Source organism: Mytilus californianus, unplaced genomic scaffold (genome assembly GCF_021869535.1).
Source record: "Mytilus californianus isolate M0D057914Y unplaced genomic scaffold, xbMytCali1.0.p SCAF_6, whole genome shotgun sequence".
Lineage (NCBI taxonomy): Eukaryota > Metazoa > Mollusca > Bivalvia > Mytilida > Mytilidae > Mytilus > Mytilus californianus.
This window is the reverse complement of record NW_026262712.1, coordinates 66,533,920-66,557,367: the sequence shown is the minus strand read 5'-3', so window position 1 is coordinate 66,557,367 and position 23,448 is coordinate 66,533,920. Positions and strand designations below refer to the sequence as shown.

General features: G+C 31.7%; 1 protein-coding gene across 1 annotated transcript in view; it reads right to left on the bottom strand.

Annotated features, from left to right (window-relative positions):
- The window catches only part of LOC127706895 (leucine-rich repeat and IQ domain-containing protein 1-like), a 37,156-nt gene extending 22,355 nt beyond the window's left edge, over nt 1-14,801 (bottom strand). Inside the window, exons 1-11 of the mRNA XM_052211620.1 lie at nt 14,717-14,801; nt 8,809-8,960; nt 8,433-8,547; nt 6,908-6,993; nt 5,916-6,015; nt 4,518-4,633; nt 3,646-3,762; nt 3,020-3,094; nt 1,878-2,017; nt 1,025-1,147; nt 409-707 (exon numbers count right to left, since the gene is read on the bottom strand). Coding sequence (XP_052067580.1) covers nt 409-707; nt 1,025-1,147; nt 1,878-2,017; nt 3,020-3,094; nt 3,646-3,762; nt 4,518-4,633; nt 5,916-6,015; nt 6,908-6,993; nt 8,433-8,547; nt 8,809-8,955 — 1,318 coding nt within the window. The 5' untranslated portion in view covers nt 8,956-8,960; nt 14,717-14,801. The remainder of the gene's footprint in view (nt 1-408; nt 708-1,024; nt 1,148-1,877; nt 2,018-3,019; nt 3,095-3,645; nt 3,763-4,517; nt 4,634-5,915; nt 6,016-6,907; nt 6,994-8,432; nt 8,548-8,808; nt 8,961-14,716) is intronic.
- Between the last annotated feature and the right edge of the window lie 8,647 nt (nt 14,802-23,448).

Genomic DNA, 23,448 nt, shown 5'->3' with positions numbered 1-23,448 from the left:
CGATTGCAGGTACTAATAGACAATATGATCACTATACACAATCCCAGTTTCATTATAAAGCAGGATGAATACATTGCAGTGAAAGATTGAGTTGAAGGAAAATTCTTATATTCATATAACTTATAAATAATATAATAATAGAAAGCACTTGGTGGTATACTTTATCTCCTGAGATAAATGAAAAAAAATATTATCCATCAGAAAACTAACGTCCTAAATCATTCTTTGCATGCCAAATGTGTGCATTTCGGTTAGTTTTATTTAAGAAAAAGGAATTGAAATGACTAAAACAATTTTAGTTACAGCCAGATTCACTGAATGACCATTTTATTAAAAATAAGATTTCTGTTTGATTATTTAGGATAGTGTGGACTAAAGAGTAAAGAAATCATATTAATAAATTATTACCTTTCTTTTTTTGTTTTTCTTCTTCTTTACGCTGTCTCTCTTCTTCTTCCTTTTGTCTTTTTTCTTCTTCCTTTCTTTTCTTCTCTTCCTCTTTCTTCCTTTTTTCTTCTTCCTTCCTTAGTTTCTCTTCTTCAGCCTTTTTCCGTTTTTCCTCTTCCTTTTTAATTTTTTCTTCTTTCTCTCCTTGTTTCCTCTCTGCTTCCTCTTGCTTTCTTTTTTCCTCCTCATCTTTCTTCTTTCTTTCCTCTTCCTTTCTTTTTTCTTCTTTGACCCTCTTTTCTTCATCTTGTATTTTTTGTCTATAAAATTTTATAACATGTTGGCTTCTTTAATCAAATTTAAAACTTTCTGATTTATACCGTAAACATACTATCCTTATTTCAAATTTTGGAAAATTAATCACACCAAAAACAATTACAAAACAAGTGGATAATACACTTTGCCAAAAAATAAATGGACAGGTTAACTCAACTGATTCTGGGGAAAGGTTTGATTGCCTTTGCAATAATTAGTTAATAGTACATTCATTTTCTTAAGCAGACTGGCACTTATGTAAAAGGAATTGCTTCACTGTTTTTCCATGTGTTAACTAAACAATGAAAGAGAAGAAACTTACCTCTCTTCATCTTCCTCTATTTTTCTGTGTTCTTCTTCTATTTCTTTAATTCTTTCTTCTCTCCTCTTTCCTTGAGCCTCCTTCCATCTTCTGTCAACTTCAGTTTTATGCTGCTTTCTAGTGCTATCAAAATAAACAATATTTTTGTTTTAACTGACAGCTCTCTGTTCCTTTTTATCAAAAATTGACCATGCAGCTAAATTTAAGAAAATAGAAGTAACAAGAATATGTGTCTACACTACAACTTCACCAAGCTCACACTATAACACTTCTGTGTTCAGTGAACTGTGAAATCAGGGTCAAAACTATAATTTGACATACATTTTTAAAAGTTCCAATCATAATGAATATGTGTACTAAGTTTCAATTGATGTGACCATAACTTCATGGTAAACCACCTAAACCAAAATTACAAACTGATATGGACTCTGACATTTTCATGTCCAGTGAAATGCAAAATATGGGTCCAAACCTGTTATTTGGCATATATTTTTAAAGTAAACATCATAATGAACATTAATACAGAGTTTGAAGTTGATGTGACCACAATTTAAAGGTGAACTACTTTATCAAAAAAAAATAATTTGATAAGGGAAAGATGAACAGACGGACACACAGACCAGAAAACTTAATGCCCCTCCTACTATCATAGGCAGGGCATAAATATGGAAAAAGATTCAATCATTTTGCATATGGGATCTGGGGAAATTATCTTTTATTATTGAAAAAAAAATAATCATGCATGATGGTGTATCAAAAACCAATGAACTAACATGTAAGGCATAAATAAACATTTGTTTTTCCTTTATTGTTTATTTTTAGATGTTTTATAGTTATGATTTAAGTCTTTTACCAGTATCCTTTATAAACTGATTGTATTTTAACAGCAGCCATTTCCTTCTTTTCCTCTTGTTTGATTTGTTCTTCTTTTACTCTTTTTTCCCATTCCTCTTTCTCTCTCTTGGCTATTTCTTCAAGTTCTTCTATCTTTTTCTATAATATTCCACAATAGTACATATATTTAAAAATGTAAAATACTTTCTAAATGATTTAATGAGTTTATGATAAACAGCTGTTTAATCAAATTTTGAAAACAAAATATTCAAATTGTGAAATTTACCTTAATGAGAGGGGGTTGGTGGATCCTTCTAAATTTTTAAAACCTTAAAATTTTCTCTTTGGATATAACAGATGATAGTTGTATGTGAATATTACTTTAAAATCATGTACTCATGGAATTAAATACTGTAAATTCAGAAAATTTTTAATGCATTTATCATTGATTTTTTTTTAAAGGACAAAAATTTTAAACTATTGTGATTTCAGGAAATGTATTCTATAGTCGTGTCAAAATTTAAAATGTGTGTTTTATTTTTGAGAGCCCTATCTCTTTGCAATTTTCGCAACTAAAAAACAAAGTAAAAGTTTCTGAAATTAAAGTAAATAATTTATGGCCATCAATGATTTGCAAGAGATATAAAATAGGAAGGATTTTTTTTCATTTTTAGCCAAAATCCTTTGAAAAAAACCTAGAAATATTGAGGGACTGAGACATTCATCCTAAGAAATCCTAGGATTATGTAGCTCTTAATACAAATGCCTAGTATTCAATTTATTTGGATCTTATCCGAAATTTCAGAAGTGACCAGGCATAAAATTCAGATCATTAGGCATGTGTATTGCACTTTCAAACCATGCACAAAGCACAGAAATCCAACTAAAATTGATAACGGAATAAAATTAAACAAAGTTTCATTAAAATCGACACAATATTTAAGTGAAATGAAAACAATAAATTCTTTAATTCAAGGACTGTGATGACAGCCATTTTCTGCAATAGGATACACAGAGAGAAAAAAATTGCATTCCAGACACAGAACAAAAAATTTGAAATAAACCAATCAACAATGAGTAAAATGAAATAAACCAATCAACAATGAGTAAAATGAAATATGCACATAGAATTAATTAAATTTCTTGTGAAAATGAACAAACCTGTTGTGTCTTCATTTCTACTTCTAATTGTTGTTCTATTATTTTTTGTTGTTTTTCTTCTTGCTCATGTCTCTCCTTCAATAAATTTTATGATTGTAATTTAAACAGATGTGATTTAACGTTATAGACAATATCAGAAACCAGTTTTATGGTGTGGTCATCAGTGGAAAATTTTACATCAAGTAAAAAGATTCATTTCTAATTTCTCATAACATCTTACAGAAGATTGTATAGTTTAATAAGTTTTTATAAACGGTTTACAATTTAATCCTTATTTCACAGTATTCTTATTGGAAGACAACTATTTTGAATGCACGAATTCTCCAGTTTTGATAGATATATAAAATCATCATAGGATATTCAAATATATGGTTTCATACTTAGTTCAAGAAATCATAAGTGTGAAATTTGAGTTCATTATACTTATTCTAAAAAACTTTACAAATCTTATTTAGTGCGGAGTATATATAATTTGACTATATTCCTGATTTTTATTATTTTTTGCATGGATTTTCAAATGCTCTTTAATGAGCCATGCAAAATTTAATAAAATTCCTATCACCACCCAATATCATTTAATTTGCTTTAATATAAAAGAGAATTGACTTTATATTATACCATAGTACCTTTCTTTCAGTTAGAAGTCTAGATTCTTCTCTTTCAAACTGAAGTTTTTGTTCTTGCCTCTTTGTTTCAATCTTGTGTTCAGATATTTCTTCTTCATGTCTTTCTTTCTCAATCAACTAAAAATCATAAAGACAATGTTTAATTGTTGTTTTTTTGTTTCCTTGCAGATATTTTAAAACTTTTAAAATTTGGAATAAAATTAATCAACTGAGCAGACATCCATTCATATGAATTTTAAAGATCTATTAGAGCCAAGAGTAGAATACAAGACCATAAGGAAAAAAGAAAACATACAAATAGCTAGAATCTAATAAGACATGAGGTCTAGTGAAGAGATTGAAAACTTCTGATTAAAATATATATGAATAAAAGCAAATGTGGAGTATATGTCAAAGACAGCAACCCAACAATTTATTAAAAGACATTGAGGGCAACATACAGCTTTGAATGGGTATAATTGAAAATAAAGGTTATGGTGCATCAATTCATGAAACAAAATCATTACCTACACAAGAAAAAACAAAAGCAAAGGAACAGCACTGCTACTGCTGTTCTTCATCTCAATCACAGTGAAGCCTTCACCATGGACAAAAACTCACCTGAAAGCAAGTTGAAGACAGCCTCTTGCAATGGTTTGAGCAGAATTCCTAACTAGATGTCAATCATCCTATATCTGTACAATGAGAATCATAAATTATATCTAGCCAAGAAATCTAACCAATACCGTCAAAAATTGCCCAACAATCTCACTGTAGAATGCAGAAACAATATGACAACCTCAGTCAACATATAAATTTCAACAAAACTTCTTACAAGTACAATTTTTGTTTTTCTTTTTATTGTAAGTAGGTGTGGCAAACAAACAACCAACCTGATTCAATTGATCTTCTTGTTTTTTAGACTGTTCTTGTATTCTATCTTTCTGTCCTGCCAATAATTCCTTAAACTCTAACTGTTCTTTAGTTACCAGTACCATAGCTTTATTTTCTACAAACATAAAAAAAACTGATCCATGATTTACTTTAAAAATACATTAACTGTTTCAATTCTTAAATGACTGTTTGACTGATATTGTAACTAAATTAAAAATATATAAAATTCATTCTCTATATCAATTGGGCAAAACTTCTGAAATTTTATTCCCAATGAAAACATTCTGTCTGTTGTATTTGTTATTTGTTTTTTGTTAAGTCAAAAAATTACATCAGGACATTGGTTTTTTGTTTGAATTGTTTGAATTTTGTCTTGTCAGAGCTATTCATAGCTGACTATACAGTATGGGTTTGCTCATTGTTGAAGGTATACAGTCACCTATAGTTGCTTTAATCTATTTCATTTGGTGGATAGATGTCTCATTGGCAATCATACCAAATCTTATTTTTATATACATGGAATATTTGTTTTCCAGTCAACAACACTCACATACTATAGAATCAATTCTAATATGACGTTCTTCTTTGCTTTAGAGACAAAGTCATGTTCTAATTTTAATAGAATATGGGCTGCACATGATTGACGTCACAATTGAAATTGCAACGTTAGTTGTATTTTGAACAACGCCGGAGATCAAAATGGACATTTTTGTTGGTGTTGCTCGCTAGGAAATTAAATAAAATCATTCTTGAAGTAAGTTTGCATGTATCTGTTCAATTTTTGTTGTAAAACGATCGATTTTCTATAACGTTTTGGCTTCATCAAATCAAAATGGATGCCTTATAAACGTGTGTTATAAGTCCACTTCGAAGTACAAAAGTTCTTAATTTTCCTATTAGAATCAAAATAATTCTATCATGTCATGCTTTATGCTCATATTAACATGGAAGGCATTATATTTGTCATCATTTTACACCTCACTAACACTCAGTATAAAAATATTGACAAATAAAATGCATACCCATATTACAATGAGAATAGAGCAAGGCATGAATGAATTATTTCTTAAACAAAATTAACTAAAAAAATTAATTCATCCTCAGATAATTTTTTATTTATTTTATCTCCAGACATGAAATCTACAAAAACCAGGATGTACAGTTTATATCAACATTTTCACACACTTTTATAAGTAGTGTTTCCCCTGATATATATATATATATATATATATATATATATATATAAGACTTCAATGAAATATGATCACACTTAATATGAAATCATATACAGTTTTCAAATATATAATAACCACAAATAAATTTTTTGAAAAAGTACATCCTAATATATAGCTCACTAAACTTAACGTGTACAAAAGACTGTAGTTGACAGCTCTTACCATCTTTTTCTTCTTCTTCTGTAAACTTGCTGTCATCCTCAGAATCTGTTAACAGTTCGTCATCTTCATCACTATCATCCTTTTCAAGGTCTTCTAAAATCTTTTAAATGAAAATGATTCAATTAAAAAAATATTGCAAATAGACTGCAGTTCTCTTCTCCAAAACATTTTATACTTGAAGTTTACTGATCTTAATTCAACTAGATTGATTATGAAATATAAGTGATTTTTTTTTCTCGTAAGATTTTCTTTTAAATAGCTTGTGATCATTAGGGAATATCAATATTCCATGCTTTGTCATACAAAATTTGGCCATGAGATACAAGATGTATTTTACAGGTACAATGTATTTATTTTGTTCTATGGTTTTTTGAAAAGTAATGATCACATATTCTAGCCAATCTAAATTTTACTAATACAGGTAAACAATGTTTATTCAACAAGCCATTTTGCAGCTGTATCCATCTGACAAATGATCATCCTCATCTTTTGAGATAAAAAAAAGTCTGATTAAATTTACAGTTTTATAACTGTAAATTCAGAATTATTGCGTGAATTTATTATTTAACAAAAATGCGAGTTTAATTATTGCGAATTTAGGAAAAGCTACATACAGATATATGTATTTGATATAAGAATGCAAGTTCTTATTATTGCGATACTCAAGTAGTCGCATTATTCGCATTAATAAAAACCTCACAATAATTTCTGAATTTGCAGTACCCTGATCAATAACATTTATATCTTGTTGACAGTATAATCCAATTTATTATCGGCAAATTGTACATTATCCCTTTGATCTTACTGCCTATTTTTAAGGTCATAGACAGGACTTGATACTCAAAATATTAGGCATTGATATTCTTGCTTTGTAATATCAGTATCAAAAACAAAAATGCCATTATTCTATATGTATCAGATGACATTAAAATGAAATATGTTGAATAATGGAAAAATACACAAAAACCTTCAAAATCAAAACAATTTGTTACCTTTAATCTTAACTCCTCTAAATTTTCACCTTGTTCTGTAATATCTTGTTGTAGATCTTCATCGAAAGGGATCATATCTCTAGAACCTATCAAAATATTCAATATATATCATACTACTAAAAAAAACATCATTAAAACAAGTTTTTCCAACATTAAGTTTGCAAGCAGGGCTTCCAAAATTATTTTTAGCCAGCCGGACATTTTATATATTATCCCGATTTTAATCCCTTAAGACTAAATAATCAAAAGGCAATTATGGTAATCAGTTGCCAAGTTGGCCATCCCAATGATTGACATTAAAAAAAACGATATAAAACTTTCTTTGATTCAAATTCGAAGTTCTGATGTAAACTGTTAAATTGGCAGTGCATCATTCGAAGTGTGCAACATCAGCGTACTTATATCTGCTTTAGACTCTTTATTTGTGCAAAATAACGTTGTCAAAAACTTTACTTTCGTTTTTAAATCTAATACCGGATGTTATCTTGACAATGGTAAAACACGGACCAGAGACGGATATGTAAATTCCGTGTACGTTTGCAAAGCATGAATGAGTGTAAGTAGCTCTTAATACGTTATTTCTTCAAGTAAATATTCGAAATAAACGTGAGATAAAGGTATCAATGACAATTTAAGAATTTTTTGAAGAAATTAGGATGCATAATTAAATTTCACACCTGCGCACATGCGCACACGTGTACTACTTCAAACAACGTGGTTATGACGATTTTTCATTTTCACCTTTTTAATTTTTTCATCAAATCATATTTGTAAACGTATTTCTGATAATTTAAATCTTTTTGACTAAATTAATTAGATGCAAACCGCTGAAATGTAAGAAAATAAGTTTGAATAGACCGATCAATGTCCGGTTCAAAATAGTTTACCTGTCACCTGAAGAGGTAAATTTCAGCTGTTCGACAACTAATTAGCCTTGACTAAAGTAGGGGTTGTTTTGATAGTACTTAATGATCATGTCACTTTTATGACCGGAAATGTGTGACTGTTAAAGGCAAAAGGTTGGGTCAAAAAGATCGCGAATTATGTTAAAATGACCGGTTCTTAAGAAAGCCGTGAAAACTAAAAGTAGATGACCGTTTCATGCTTTGCCTAGCCGGACTTTTTCCGGACATTATACAAATGTCCGGAATATATGACCGTTTTGGAAGCCTTGTTTGCAAGTGTTCTGTACTAGGCCAAAAACTATAACACCCGTGTTACCACTGACAAACATAAGGGTTTGTAGGCAAGCAAATAATATGTTTTTAAAAGTTGTTAACTAGATGTAACAGGAGAAACAGTCTGACTTTAATATTGTACAAATATGACAGAAATATCTTTAGGGTAGGCACTAAAAATGAGGGTCTACAAGGTTAGCAGAAACACCATATTTTATTTTACCATCTCTTGTTTCCATTCTGTTTAATTGTCCATTTTATTTTTGCTATGTTTTGTACCATAACTTATAGGTTTTCCCTGTTCTTTTAATACCTAGTACGTTAAACTCAACTATAGGGTGACTTACTAGTAATATCAACTGACTGTCTGAGAAGGTCGTCACATTCTGCAAGGTCAAGTTCAAAGGCTGCCGTTTGTTGCTGCAGAGATTTAACATAATTATCAAATTCTCCAGGAAGTACCTGTAAAAAATAATTATTTTGATTGATAGATTGATAAATGGTTATCTAATGTCCAAGATAAGATAACCAAGATAGTCTTCAGCAATGTAAATACATTTAGAAATACTATATTGTAATTTCAAATTAATTCCTTTAACTTAGATTATATTTGGTATTTACAAAATAATGTCTTAGCTCAAACAAAAGGTTTGGAAAAATCTAACCTGCAGTAACCAATAGCTACAAATACATACAAAACCCATTCCCTGAATAATAGTATACCTCAGTTATATCTTCTGACAAACTATCATCACTGTTCAACACATCTAAGGCACTGTTATCTGAAGACTCTAAGTCTGCTTCTGTTAATGTGTCAAGTCCTCTCTGTATTTCAGCCTCAATTAATACCTCTTCACCAGACTCCATCATGTCAACTTTAAAATTATAAAAGAGCAAATACTGTCAGTAGATAATTTACATGGCTTTCATATAAATAAAATAGACCACTTTAGAGTTCATCCTTCACCGGAAAAAACTCGTCAATTATGCACGCCTTTATGACGTCATTTACCAGATAGAGGGGATCGCCTGTATCCCTGCACTATTAACGTTCACCAAGCGTCTTAGTGATCGTCATTGTGCAGGATAAACTAGAAATAATGTCTGTTTTGTAAGTACTTAATCGCAATTCCCTAATGACAGTAGTGCTGATTGTTCAATTATGAGAATTTAATTGGTCGAATAATTCGTGCAATATAGCATTATAGTTTTCCAACCACTTGCTCAACATTGGAACGGAAGTGACGTTGCCCCTAAACGCACGAATGATGTTCACTAAAACCAGAGTTTTTGACGGAAATGCATCGAACTCGAAAGTTGTCTATTGGTAAAGGGTTTCACAGAACAATGTGTCTCACCTCTGAATCCCTGATGTCTGCTGTCAGTGTAAAAGTGTAATGTTGACTGTAAAAAGTAAGTCCACTTATCACTAAAATACAACGGCTCTTTTCACAAAAAATTCTAAGAGTAAAAATATTCGTAAGTCATACACATTTCAGTATAACTTACAATCAATTTTAATCATAAGATTTTTTGTGAAAAGAGTCGCAGATTTTTTTTTAAATCAAACTTTTTATTCATATGTCATTTCTTGATCTGGGAGATTAGCTTCTGTACAAGATTAAAATAATCCATGAGTTTATAATTAAATCATGTCAATATTTTTGTATCCCAGACTGTCTGTAAATGTTAAGTTTGTTAAATCATAAAAAACATTTCTAACAAAGTTTCATAAAATTCTATGAAGGTTTGACAAAGTAATGGATATCTCACAAACTTTAACACTAGACTGTATTTTCATATTAACTGCCCCCAAAAAATAAGTCCTTTATTAGGAAATTACAGAAAAATTAATACAAAATATTTTTATTATCTTTTATGTTCTTCTCATATATTTTATGATGGTATGATACTAAACCTCTAATGGGAGGGATTGTGCTTGATTTTCATATGATGAAGACATAATCTTTCAATCAGTTTAATTGAGGTCTGGAGCCGGCATGTCAGTAACTGCTAGTAGTCCTTTGTTAATTTATGTATCATTGTCATTTTGATTAGTTTCTTTTGTTACCTATTCTGACATAGGACTCAGACTTCTTTTAAACTGGGTTTTACTGTGCGTATTGCTGTGTGTTTCTTTATTCTAAATTGGCTAGAGGTATAGGGGGAGGGTTGAGATCTCACAAAACATGTTTAACCCTGCCGCATTTTTGCGCCTGTCCCAAGTCAGGAGTCTCTGGCCTTTGTTAGTCTTGAATGTTTTTTTAATTTTAGTTCATTTATATGTTTTGGAGTTAAGTATGACATCCATTTTCACTGAACTAGTACAAATTTTTGTTTAGGGGCCAGTTGAGGCCCACCTCTGGTTGCGGGATTTTCTCGCTGTGTTGGACCTATTAGTGGCCTTCGGCTGTTATCTTCTTTTTGGTCGGGTTGTTGTCTCTTTGACATATGCCCCATTTCCATTCGCAATTCTATTTTTTATGAATACTGTCTTTTGATCATAAAAAAGCTTCTGTCCAATTCACATAGGATTCAATGAAGGTTTGAGAAAGTTATTGATGACTTAAAACTTTAAACTTTGACTGTTCTGCTGTTTGTAAATGTTAATAAATTTCAAATGTAAATTTCATATAAACTGTTAACACAGAAATATGTCTCGCCTTTTTGTTATTTTGATAATGCAAATGCTGAAATTAAAATAGCAATACTTTAACATGTAAGTTATGCAAATATTCAAAGTCAATGAACCATGACTGAAGGTACATAGCTAAACAATCTCCATGGAAATGAGATGTGCCAATGCTAATACAACTGCATACCAAATACCACTGACTTATCATAAGTCATTCCCTTTAAACAAACCTAAACACAAACATTAACTTGTAAACTATGTAAAAGTTTCAAAGTCGATGAACCATGATGAGGGGGTGGGGGCTATATAATCAATACCAAATTCAACATTACATTTCATCTTAAACTGATCTAATCACAAACTTAACATGTAAACTAAGCAAAAGTTTTAAAGTGAATAGACTATGACTGACGGGGTGGGGCCAAATATTCTCCATGGAAATGAGATGTGCTAATGCTGTATACAACTGAATACCAATTAACATTGGCCTACCACTAACGGTTCCCCTTGAACTGACCTAATCACAAACTAATACATGTAAATTAAACTAAGCAAAAGTTTCAAAGTCAATAGACCATGACTGAGGGGGCAGGACCAAATAATCTCAATGGAAATGAGATGTGCCAATGCTTATACAACTGTGTACCAAATATCACTGTCAGACCTACCACTAGTGGTTCCCCATAAACTGACCTTATCACAAACTAATACATGTAAACTAAGCAAAAGTTTCAAAGTCAATAGACCATGACTGAGGCGGCAGGGCCAAATAATCTTCATGGAAATGAGATGTGCCAATGCTAATACAACTGCATACCAAATATCATTGACCTACCACTAGTGGTTCCCCATAAACTAATCTAATCACAAACTAATACATGTAAACTAAGCAAAAGTTTCAAAGTCAGTAGACCATGACTGAGGAAGCAGGGCCAAATAATCTCCATGGAAATGAGATGTGCCAATGCTAATACAACTTCATACCAAATATCATTGACCTACCACTAGTGGTTCACCATAAACTAGACTTAATCACAAACTAATACATTGTTGACGCTGCCGCCAACACTGGAAACAGCATACCTACATGTATGTCTCGCTTACTGACTCCATCAAGGCAAGACAAAAATTTCATGAAGGTCTGACAAAGTTATTGATGTAAAAAAAAGCTTTAACCATGAAATGAACCTAAAGGTTGTTGTCATTGAAACCGTCCGCAAGAAGGATCCCTATATTCCCTCTTTCGCAGCATAAATGTCCCAGGCTTGACAAACTTGAGGCTCTAAAGAGCTTGTGTCACTCACCTGCATCTTCAACAAAAGCCACTTTTTAGTAAAAAATCATCATTAAAGGGGAATAACTCTATTAAGAGATAACTGACAATTTCAGTCATGTTGACATATTTGTAGATCATATCCTACTGATAATTTTCCTTTTTAAAGCTTCTATTTATCTATTATAGTTTTCAAGATACAATGTAATAAGCAAAAAATGCAAAATTTAAAAAAAAATTATCATCAAAGGGCAACTGGAATAACGAGTCGACTGCAGATTTCTGCCATTTTGGCTTATTTGAGGATCTTGTCTTGCTTTTCATGTGTGCTATTTAAAGTTTCTATCTATCAATTACCGTTTTCAAGATATTAGGCAAAAATGTGAAAAATAACCATTAAAGGGCAATAACTCCAATAACGAGTCGACTTAAGATTTTGGCCATTTTAGGCTTATTTGTAGATCTTGTCTTGCTGATCATTTTTGCTATTTACAGTTTCTATCTATCTAATATAGTTTTTAAGATATTAGACTAAAAAGCAAAAAAAATGGTAAAAATCGTCATTATAGGACAAACTCTAATAAGGATTCGACTGAAGATTTCAGCCATGTAGACTTATTTGTAGATCATGTCTTGCTGATCATTTTTGGTATTTAAAGTTTCTGTCTATCTATTATAATTTTGAGATAATAGGCAAATAGGAAAAATGGTAAAATTCAAGGGCAATAACTCCTATAAGAAGTCCTTTGACAGTTTTGACGTGAATGATCAACATTCTGAACATTTTTGTTCTTGTCAGATTTTCTCTATTTATAGCAGTTTTCAAAATAATAGGCAAAACTTGCAATTTACCCCTATGTTCTATTTTTAGCCATGTCAGCCATCTTGGTTGGCTGACATGGTCATCAGACACATTTTTAAACTAGATACCCTAGTTTGCAGTTGTCATGAAATAGAAGTTCCTTAATCATTTTAGTTCCAATATGCCACTTCCGAGAAAAGGTAGTATATATATATATAGTTATATCTGTCCTGTGACTTTCATCACCACATGACAAAAATGTAGGCATCGTCACTTCCAACACATGTTGAGCAAATTAGTGAAAAAGCTTCATGCTATACTGCATGAAATATTCGGGAAATTAAAATCTAATTAGTTGGTTATTAGATATAAGAAGATGTGGTATGGGTGCCAATGAGACAACTATCCATCCAAGTCACAATTTGTAAAAGTAAACCATTATAGGTCAAAGTATGGCCTTTAACATGGAGTCTTGGCTCACACCGAACAGCAAGCTATAAAGGGCCCCAAAAATGACTAGAGTAAAACCATTCAAACAGGAAAACCAACGGTCTAATCTATATAAAAAACGAGAAACACTTATGAACCACATCAACAAACGACAACCACTGAACATCAGGTTATTCTCACTTCAGTCGTAAGGGACATAAATTATTTCTAGACTACCCTGCAGAATGACGATCCTGAAGATGCTTGAAGCTTTAATAGGTGCAGGGATACAGGCACGCCTTCTATTTGGTAAATGACGTCATAAGAGAGTGTGTAATTGACGATCTTTTCTGGTGAAAGAAATGATTCGAGAAATAACATTTCCAATGTTGGTCCTGTTGTTAGGGATTTTAGTTGTGACATCATTTTCAATGTAAACAAAGAAACGCTATCATCAGGTAGCTTTTTTTTTTATATCAAAGAATTATTAAAATAAAATTGTTATAATTTATATCTTTAAAAGGACGAAGATATATACCAAGTCGGCTTGTTATCCTTATCAGATACGCTGAAAACTGACTGATTGATCAAGTGAGTTTCCCAAGACAACACATCATTTGTTTGCTATAAAATCATGTTCAATAAGCTGCAGAATCATTTTAAAATGTATGGAATTTATTTAATTGTTTAACTGGCAGTATTCTTTCGGTAAACAAAAACAACAAAAAATTTGAGGGATACAATATGATGCTCCTTCCTATATTTTACTCAAAGTCTCATAACAAAAGAGACCAGAAGAAAGAAAGAGATTTAGGCGCAAATGAGGGAAACTAAAAAAGTTAGAAAAAAATTGTCAACGAATCTGTGTTCATTAGTATTTTTTTTTTTTTCATTTTAATGATTTTCTTACTGTAATTGGGGAATTTGTCCCCTCATATTATGGCCCCATTGTTAATAACAAAGTTTTCATTAGAACTTTTGTTATGCCAACAAATATAAGCTGACACGTGATGAAAATATTTTAAAAAAATGGAGTCCTCAATAGATTACATTTGTACTTGCAAAACATAAAGTTATTTTTGGGTGCCGAAATAACTACCTCAGGTGCAAAATTAGCCAGGTCCTGATTAGACTAGGTGCCGAATTGACTATAACGGTACCAATTTAACAAGGTGCCGAAGTGACTAGAATTCAATTTGTCTCGAACATTAACAAGTGGGCTAACCCTTTAAGAAATCATGAATTCGAATATTTAGTTTTTAGTGAAGTATGTTATAAAATGTTGGTTATATTTTGTGGTTTTGTCTTTTTAATGTGTTGTGTTACATCTTTTCTTTACTCATGTTTACTGATCACTATAATTTTGCGGTCATATTCCTCTCGTCTAGATAAAGCAATATCTCTCAGTAAGTTATATCAATGTTACAGTACAGTTACAAATTAAATGCCCTTAATTTTTTTAACAATTTGGTCTACGTCTGCAGTCATTTACCGTTGTATTGGATATCAAATTTTCATTCTAACGACTGTTGAAAATTTGTTTATATCCGCCATAGCGTTGGCATGTTCTTCTTCAGGAATTTGATCATTTATGCGCTTTAGAATATCGAACATGGGCTTTACATCAAGCATTAAATAGACACTGATTTTATTTCACTGTAGGTATTTGCTAATCGAATTTTCGCAAACACTCGAATTTGATTGATTGATTGATTGATTGATTGCTTGCTTGATTGATTGATTGATTGATTGATTGATTGATTGATTGATTGATTGATTGATTGATTGATTGATTGATTGATTGATTGATTGATTGATTGATTGAAACGTCACATAGTTCTAAGAAGATGAACATTGATGAAAACAAGGATTAATTATTTACAAAATCGTTCATGAAATACATCCCCCCTGTATTTTGATTGGAAAAAGAAGGAATATACCATTATCAATATAGGATAAAAGGTTACATTTTTAACCAATTTCTTAGTTTTTTTGTAATTGAGTTGCGAGCCTATTTTAATGGGTCCCATTAAAAAAATTTTGGTTTAAAAAAATCTGTATGTCTCTGTCTCTGATTGGACAAGGATATCATAAAGTCTAATTCAATAATCAAATAGATATTTACATTTATTATCAAGTGATGTTTATTACTGTCTTTCTTCTTCACAATATATGCAGCACGAAGAAAGGGAGATGCCCAGCTGGTCATTACATTTCATCTGAGACTACTCTCAGATTTCATATATATATATATTGGTGCAGATTTTTTTTAAATCCCCTTTCAAAGATCATTCATTACTTGTCGACTATTATGAATCAGTGTCATTTCAGGCTAGGTCACACGTTTCTTAACTTGTCTTTTTGTTTTGTCAATTTTCGTTGTGAATAGTATGGTAGAATTTTAATTTTTGACCTTTCTGAGAATTTCAAATCCGGATAATCAGGGTTCGACCGTATGTGAAGCGGTATTAGTTTCTTGTTTTTTACGAAGCTGTCAGAAGTCCAGCGCCAAAACAAAACCATAATAGATCATAATTTCTGTTGAGATAAAACAGATGAAACGATTATTAGATTGATATTAAGTTAATATCCCTTTGTCTGCTGAATTATAAATGTAAATTTAAATATTTTTAAAAAAGTTGCAAAACAAATTAAACGTGCAACATTCCACAAAAAGGGGAGTCTAGCTAGTCTATTATCTTTTATTGATTCGCAATATATACAGCTTTGTAACTGATATGATGGAATTATTTGAGTCACACATCTCACCTTGGAAAGCACGTTGCATAATAAAAAAAAGTATTAAATCTTTTCATTTGTACCTTTGGATTGTATAAATATTGAATGCTACTGTCCTTGAACAGTGCCAGTGGAAATTGGTCACCATTTCAAATCATGATTTCAACAGATATTTGTTGCCTATGACTTTAATACTGCTCATTTCTATGTGCAGAAATAGAACGTATGCCATTCAATTTGCGATTGAGATTTTCATCGTCAAGTATAATATTATTATACATTCAGTATCTGTATCTGTATTGGTACGTGTAGAATCCTAAATAGGCTTTTTAACAGTGTCTCAAATCAATGAAAGAATTGTTAAATATCATTTCTATGATATATCAAAAGTATTACTTATGCTTTTATCAAGTAACTGTTTAGGAAATACAAAACAAGATAACTATAAAACTGCAGGACCCAAGTTGGTTAATTTATTCTTATAACAATACTAGCTGTTTGAGTAGCCTTTTGCGGTACCTTGCCAGATTCCATCGAATTAGACTATATATATATACATAATGTATAAATGAGGGTCTGCTAGGTTAAACATGTTTTGTAAGATCTCAACCCTCCCCCTATACCTCTAGCAGGGTTTAAGGGCATACGATACAGTAGAGATCCCTCGTTGATTTTTTCTTGAAATTTTGGTAGAAGATCAATTTCGATGTGTACTTTTGAAATATGCAAAGAAAAATATACCTTCATGACTTACTTTTTGAGATAATTTGGTTTGAAATTTGCATATTTGAAGGGAAAACCCTGAAATTTCATAAAAAAGGACTTTTAAAGAAAGTTACAATACTTTTGAACGAACAGTCATAACTTAACCGGGTTTTTTGTAAAATGTTCCCTTGATCCATGGCATGACCATGCTGTAACAAGTTTAAGGGTTAACAAAATTGTTGTTTTCTGAATTTACTTTACTATTAGTGAAATAAAGAAATTGACAATATTTTTGCGTCTATTCAGAAGTGCAGAAAAAAATCGATCGTTGATTTTTTCTTAAAATTTTGGCGGAGTGTTCTTTAAATATTACTTGATTGATTGCAAAAGAAAAAACTGGGGGTCCATGTGCTTGTTTTTTCAATAAAAGCAATAAACTTTGATTTTTAATTGCAAACGGGACGTTTGCCAATAGGGCGCTAAACTACGTTGAAATAAGTTTTAATTGCAATAACGTCGTAAAATCATTCCCGCCGTTCATGATTACGCTGTCAAGTTCAGTGGTATAGCCAAGTTTTTTTTTTCGAAAGCAATGATATTATTCATTAAAATTTTTAAAGCTGGTTACTCGTAAAATAGCATAAAATATTTGCCAAACCTTTATGAATTGTTACGAATCTTGGACATGCTGGATACAAAAAGTATTCTAGTAAATTACTTTTAGAAAAGAAATGTTCGGAAACATAAAAAGATAAATTTGATAAAAATAAATATTTCATAATCAAAATATAATAATAACAATAAAAATAAATGGGGAATGTGTCCATGGGACACAGATGATGCCCCTGCTTGCATATAACGTTATAAAGGGATATAACTCAAGAACTGTAAAAGTGACGCTACCCAAATTTGTACTTGATCTGAGTTTTGCGGTAATAAGCATTGTGCATAAGTTTCATAACATTTGGTTGAGGCAAACTAAAATTAGAGAACAGAAACAAATATTTCAGAATTTTTTTCATTTGTTAAGGGGCATAACTCTAGAACGGTAAAAGTGACCCCACCAAAATTCAAACTTCTCATGTCTTCTTTGACTGTCCATGACGTTAAAATACTAAATCCCTGGGATGTGTTTTAGTTGATTTTAGTCTCTGATGCATGATTTTTTATTATTAATTGTTTTGGCTTTTAACTAGCTGTCAGTAACTGCGAGTACTCTCAAATCGTACTTTCTTGTTTATTTGACCTGTTGATACTAATTGTATTGCTTTTTTGTTATTTAATGTTATTCAGGGTTATATCTGGTCTATATACCAGCTTTGATAAGTGTTTGGTATAACTATAAATTTTCACTTCGTACTATGAACATCAAAATTATTTATTTTGTAAAAATATTTCCTTTCTCCATTGGTACTTTATACACGTATACCTAACAACAAAATTATTTTCATTTACCTGTGTTTAAAGTTAGTGCAAATAGCTGATATTTTTGTTCGAGCATATTGTTTTTCTTTAATTGTTTAACATTTATTACCGATATAACGTGTTACTTTTATTATTCTTCCCTTAGTTTATTTATTTTGTATTTACATTGTGTCATAGGTCAAATTTATTTGTTCAGTGTATGTTCAATGGTGTTAATATGTCCTTTGATTGAGTTAAGCTATTTCAGTTGATATTTTATAGTGTGTCTTTCTATGTTGTGATGTTACACTATTGTTTCGGAAAAAGGGTGAAGGTTTGGTACCATTAAAACGTTTAAACCCGCTGCATTTGTTTGCACCTGTCCTAAGTCAGGAATCTGATGTTCAGTAGTTGTCGCTGTTGATGTGGTTCATAAGTTTTTCTCGTTTCTCGTTTTTTTATATAGATTAGACCGTTGGTTTTCCCGTTTGAATGGTTTTGCACTAGTAATTTTTGGGGCCCTTTATAGCTTACTATTCGGTGTGAGCCAAGGCTCCGTGTTGAAGACCGTACTGTGACCTATAATGGTTTACTTTTATAAATTTTGACTTGGATGGAGAGTTGTCTCAATGGCACTCATACCACATCTTCTTATATCTATTGATCTGTGTTTTGTGGTAATAAGCATTGTGTATAAGTTTCATAACATTTGGTTGAGGCAAACTAAAGTTAGAGAACGGAAACGAAAAATTCAGCAATTTTTCCATTTGTAAAGGGGCATAACTCTAGAATGAGTGACGCCACCAAAATTCAAACTTGATCTGTGTTTTGTGGTAATAAGCGTTGTGTATAAGTTTCATAACATTTGGTTGAGGCAAACTAAAGTTAGAGAACGGAAACCAATTTTGGGACGTACGTACGTACGTACAGACGGACAAGGGTAAAACTTAATGCCCCCTCCGCTACGGCGTTGGCATAAAAAATAATTTGCATCTCAGTCCGACATTAGTCCTTCAACTCATGCAGACAACACAGCTTGGGCATATTTTTAATTATTCAAAAGGTCCCAACAAGACAAAATATGAAACAATTATCAAGTAAGTGGGATAATATAAAAATAAGGACAGTTGGTATGATTGCCAATGAGACAACTATCAACCATATTTCAAATTACGAAGATAAACGCAATTAAGGGTCACCGCACGGCCTTCACCAAAAAAAAAAGCCTCACTGTTTAGTCAGTTTTAAAAAGCCCAGACATGAAAATGTGAACAATTCAATCAAGAAAACTATCGGCCTACTATATAGGCATTATATGAACACAAAACCATACCCAAATTAACTCGGGTCAGCTTAGAACTACTCTGAACATGTTCAAAAAGGTGTATATTTAGAGCTGTTTCGAGCAAATTCATGTCGTAATTGTCTCAATAAAGTCCATTACGGTGTAGTTTAACATTTCATAGGAAGTACAGCAGTCGGTATTAGATCATGAAATTGCATGATTTTGTATCAATAGATAAGTTGCCTAAGTTTATTTGTCTTCAGGGTATTTTTATACCCCCGCAAATGAAAGTTGGGTGGCGTATTGTTTTACACCTGTCCGTCTGTCCGTCCGTCATTCCGTCTATAATACGGGGCTTATAACTGTGTCTTTTAAACTGACAGTTCTTTTTCATAATTATATGTATTCCACTGGGTTAAATTCTAAAAATGCCGTTAAACTTTTTAATGTACTTATTCAAAGTCAGGTGCAGTATGAGGCGTTGTCTTTATTAATCATGTTATTTTGTCATTTTGTTGATAGTCTCTGTTAAATTTATTTGCACAATTCTCCATACAGTTTTCCAAATGGTGTAGATATTATATATAGATCAAGACAGTACGTTGATATCTAAATTACATTTAATTACTTATTGGTCTTTTTGTTTAGTTGGGTTTCTGTCTCATCGACGTATCATTATTTGCATATCTGTTATTCATTTCCTATATGAAATAAAACATATACAAGAGTATGAATGTGGATTTAATTTTTTTTCTTCACATTTCAAGTTAATACTGTTGACCTCAATATTAATGAATGAATATAACAATTTTCATGATATGGCCGATTTTCTTGGCAGGTACTTTTTTTTCAAATTCGCGCAACCGGATTTGTGACGTCACTGGATTTTCCGCAAATGTGACTACATTTAAAACGACGTCGCGAAATGTAATCGTTCTTATTAGAAACTTCGCGAAATTACAACGTTCTGATTAACAACGTCGCGAAAACAACACGAACAGTTTTGAAAACGTTATTATCTGCCCCTGCTACTGTATCGTATTCCCTTAAGCTAGGATTTTGAGGCCTTCACTCCTATTGCGTGATAAGAAACCTGACCTTTCTTGGGTAGCAGTTATGTTTAACATGATATTAGTAGTACTAAAGTAGTTATTACATAGGAGAAAATGGGTAAAAAAATAATGAAGAGAGAAAAATGGGTGCTTTAATACACAGAATGGAGAAAATTTGTGTAAGAAATAAAGAATATGAAGTACCCAAGCTCCTTCCCCCAAACCCCATAATTTGCACCATAACTCAAAAGACCTAAACCTTTAAGTCCTCTAGTCAGAAGTATGTAGACAGATCATGAGCAGGTATTTCAATACTAGGAAAAATTATAATTGAGTTATCTTTCTTGCATTCCGGTGTGCTCCTTCTCTTCAGAGGATTATACACAGTAGAAGCACATTTTATTAATGGCCGCCGGTTTTGTTAATCTAATTTCTATATCAAAAGTGAGGGCAGTCAACATGGTCAAAGTCAAAGTAGATCTCAATTTAACATTTTTAACGGACTTAAAGAAAAACGATGTGTTTGAATAAGTTCATTTCGGTTTTTGTATTTCTGTCAGAATTACATTTTCATCATGAAACTACGATAAATGTGTGGTATGAACAATTTCATATGAAATGGCGAAATGCAGACTGACTGATTCTATTGGTATGAATTGATTTTGATGATCATTACAGCAGATTCCATTGAGTGTGTAGCCAAAGGTAATATCTTTGGTTAGCTTGCTTGTTAGCTGAACCGTGAAGTCATTGTTAGGTTAGGTAAACTACCCTACTTTAAGAATAGACTAGTCCGACAGAAAACCAATCGATCTGTCTGTTGGACTATGCTACTTCGAAAGGAGGGTAGTATATCTGACCTTATAATGACTTCACGGTTCAGCTAACAAGCAAGCTAACCAAAGATATTACCTTTGGCTACACACTCAATGGAATCTGCTTGTAATGACCCATCAGACAAGCAGATTACCTGTAACAACAAATAATGACACCTGTTGTATCTGTTGATTAGCTTGGGGTAGTAAACTTGTCATAAACTTGTCACCAGGTAAATTTAAGTGATGAAATTGATCAGCAATACTTGCGTTATTTCGAAAATCGTTTTCCAAATGGCGAAAATGACGAGAGCTATCAAAATCACTGCCTCTTGCCAATGTGGAATAAACAAACACACAGCTAAACACACAGTAAAACTGAGTTTAAAGTCCGAGTCCCATGTTAGATGTTAGAATCGAAGAAACTAAGCAAAATGACAATGATAAACATAAATTAACAAAGGACTACTTGCAGTTAATGACATGCCAGCTCCAGACTTCAATTAAACTGATTGAAAGATTAAGTCTTCATCATATCAAAAAAGACCACAACCCCTCCCGTTTTGGGTTTAGTATCATGCCATCATAAACTATACAAAAAATATGTAATCCGTATCATGCCAACAACTGGTTTTAAAATAAATGTGTTTATTTCCAAAGCAAAGACCTTATGATTGTATTGTAATAGACAGAAAACTCAGGTTCTAGTTTTGGTTTTGATTTATTGGTGTGATCTTAATTGCTATAGTTTATTTAACATTTATTTTGTACTGGTTTTATTTTCAGATAAAAATGACCCCAATAGAAAATAATCATACAAGATTCCGGTAAATTTCTACTACTGAACGGTAAGATCTTGTTTTTAACATGCATACATGTAATATACATGATATAACATTCCATTATATCGAAACCACTAAAAAAAAAGACTTTCAAAAGTAATCAGTAGGCTGGTGATTTCTACCTGTTGCTTTTCTCCAAATGCTGTCCAGGGCTTCAGAATATCTTTGTATGCAAGAAGGAAGCAAGACACATAAAATATCCTACTTTTCTAGCTTGATACTGCTACTTCAGAAGTCCCTGTTTATGCAGATCTTTGTGAAATATTGAACATCAATATATTAAAAAAATTGTCTTACTTCACATAAAAGTATGAAATCATTTTTATAGCAAAGACAATATAAAGTTAGTAAAATGTGGAGAATAAAAAAAATTAAGCTTGTAATTCAGTATAATGTAAAAGAAGAGTATGTTATTATGTAGGAACTATTTAAACGATAATATGGTCAGGCTAATCCATGGATGGATGTAAAGCATGCAAGAGGAACTTCTTTGGCTTCAGAAGAATTTCTTATAATCATGATAATTAAAGGGGCATTAGCTGTCAAATTCATGTTCACCAATTTGACTCAAATTTTCATATTTGATTTATAACATACTAAAACATATATCCAAATTACAAAAAGTCTAAAATAAACAATTAACAATGCATGGACTCGATAATATGGTCCGGGAACACAGTTATCATCCTTTGATTTTTGTTGTCCCTAGTGTGGACAGTGTATTACTTGCAATTTTTTTATGCCCCACCTACGATATTAGAGGGGCATTATGTTTTTCGGTCTGTTCGTCTGTTCGTTCGTTCGTCCGTTTACCGTCTGTCCCGCTTCAGGTTAAAGTTTTTGTTCAAGGTAGTTTTTGATGAAGCTGAAGTCCAATCAACTTGAAACTAAGTACACATGTTCCCTATGATATGATCTTTCTAATTTTAATGCAAAATTAGAGTTTTGACCCCAATTTCACGGTCCACTGAACATAGAAAATGATAGTGCGAGTGGGGTATCCATGTACTATGGACACATTCTTGTTTTATATCCTTTCCAAATTGATGTTTTATGCCTCAAATAGCAAGTAGGGGGATGAAATTACACTGTAAAAAAATTTGGGTCATGAATTTTAAAGTAAATTAGTGATTCGGTCCAAAATTTAACCAAATTGGCTGCTAAAAGCGCATTTTTGTTTCACTTTTTCACTTTCATTAATGATTGAACAAAAAAAATCATATTTAAATTTTTTTTTTATCATGTTTATATCTCGTAGCTAATTAATGCCCCTTTAACTACTTTGTTTACATTCAATTTTGAATATTAATCCAGCATGTTGTTGCATTTTTAAAATCTAAGAAAGGTGTTACTAGTAAGTGAAATAGTGAATGAAAATTAGA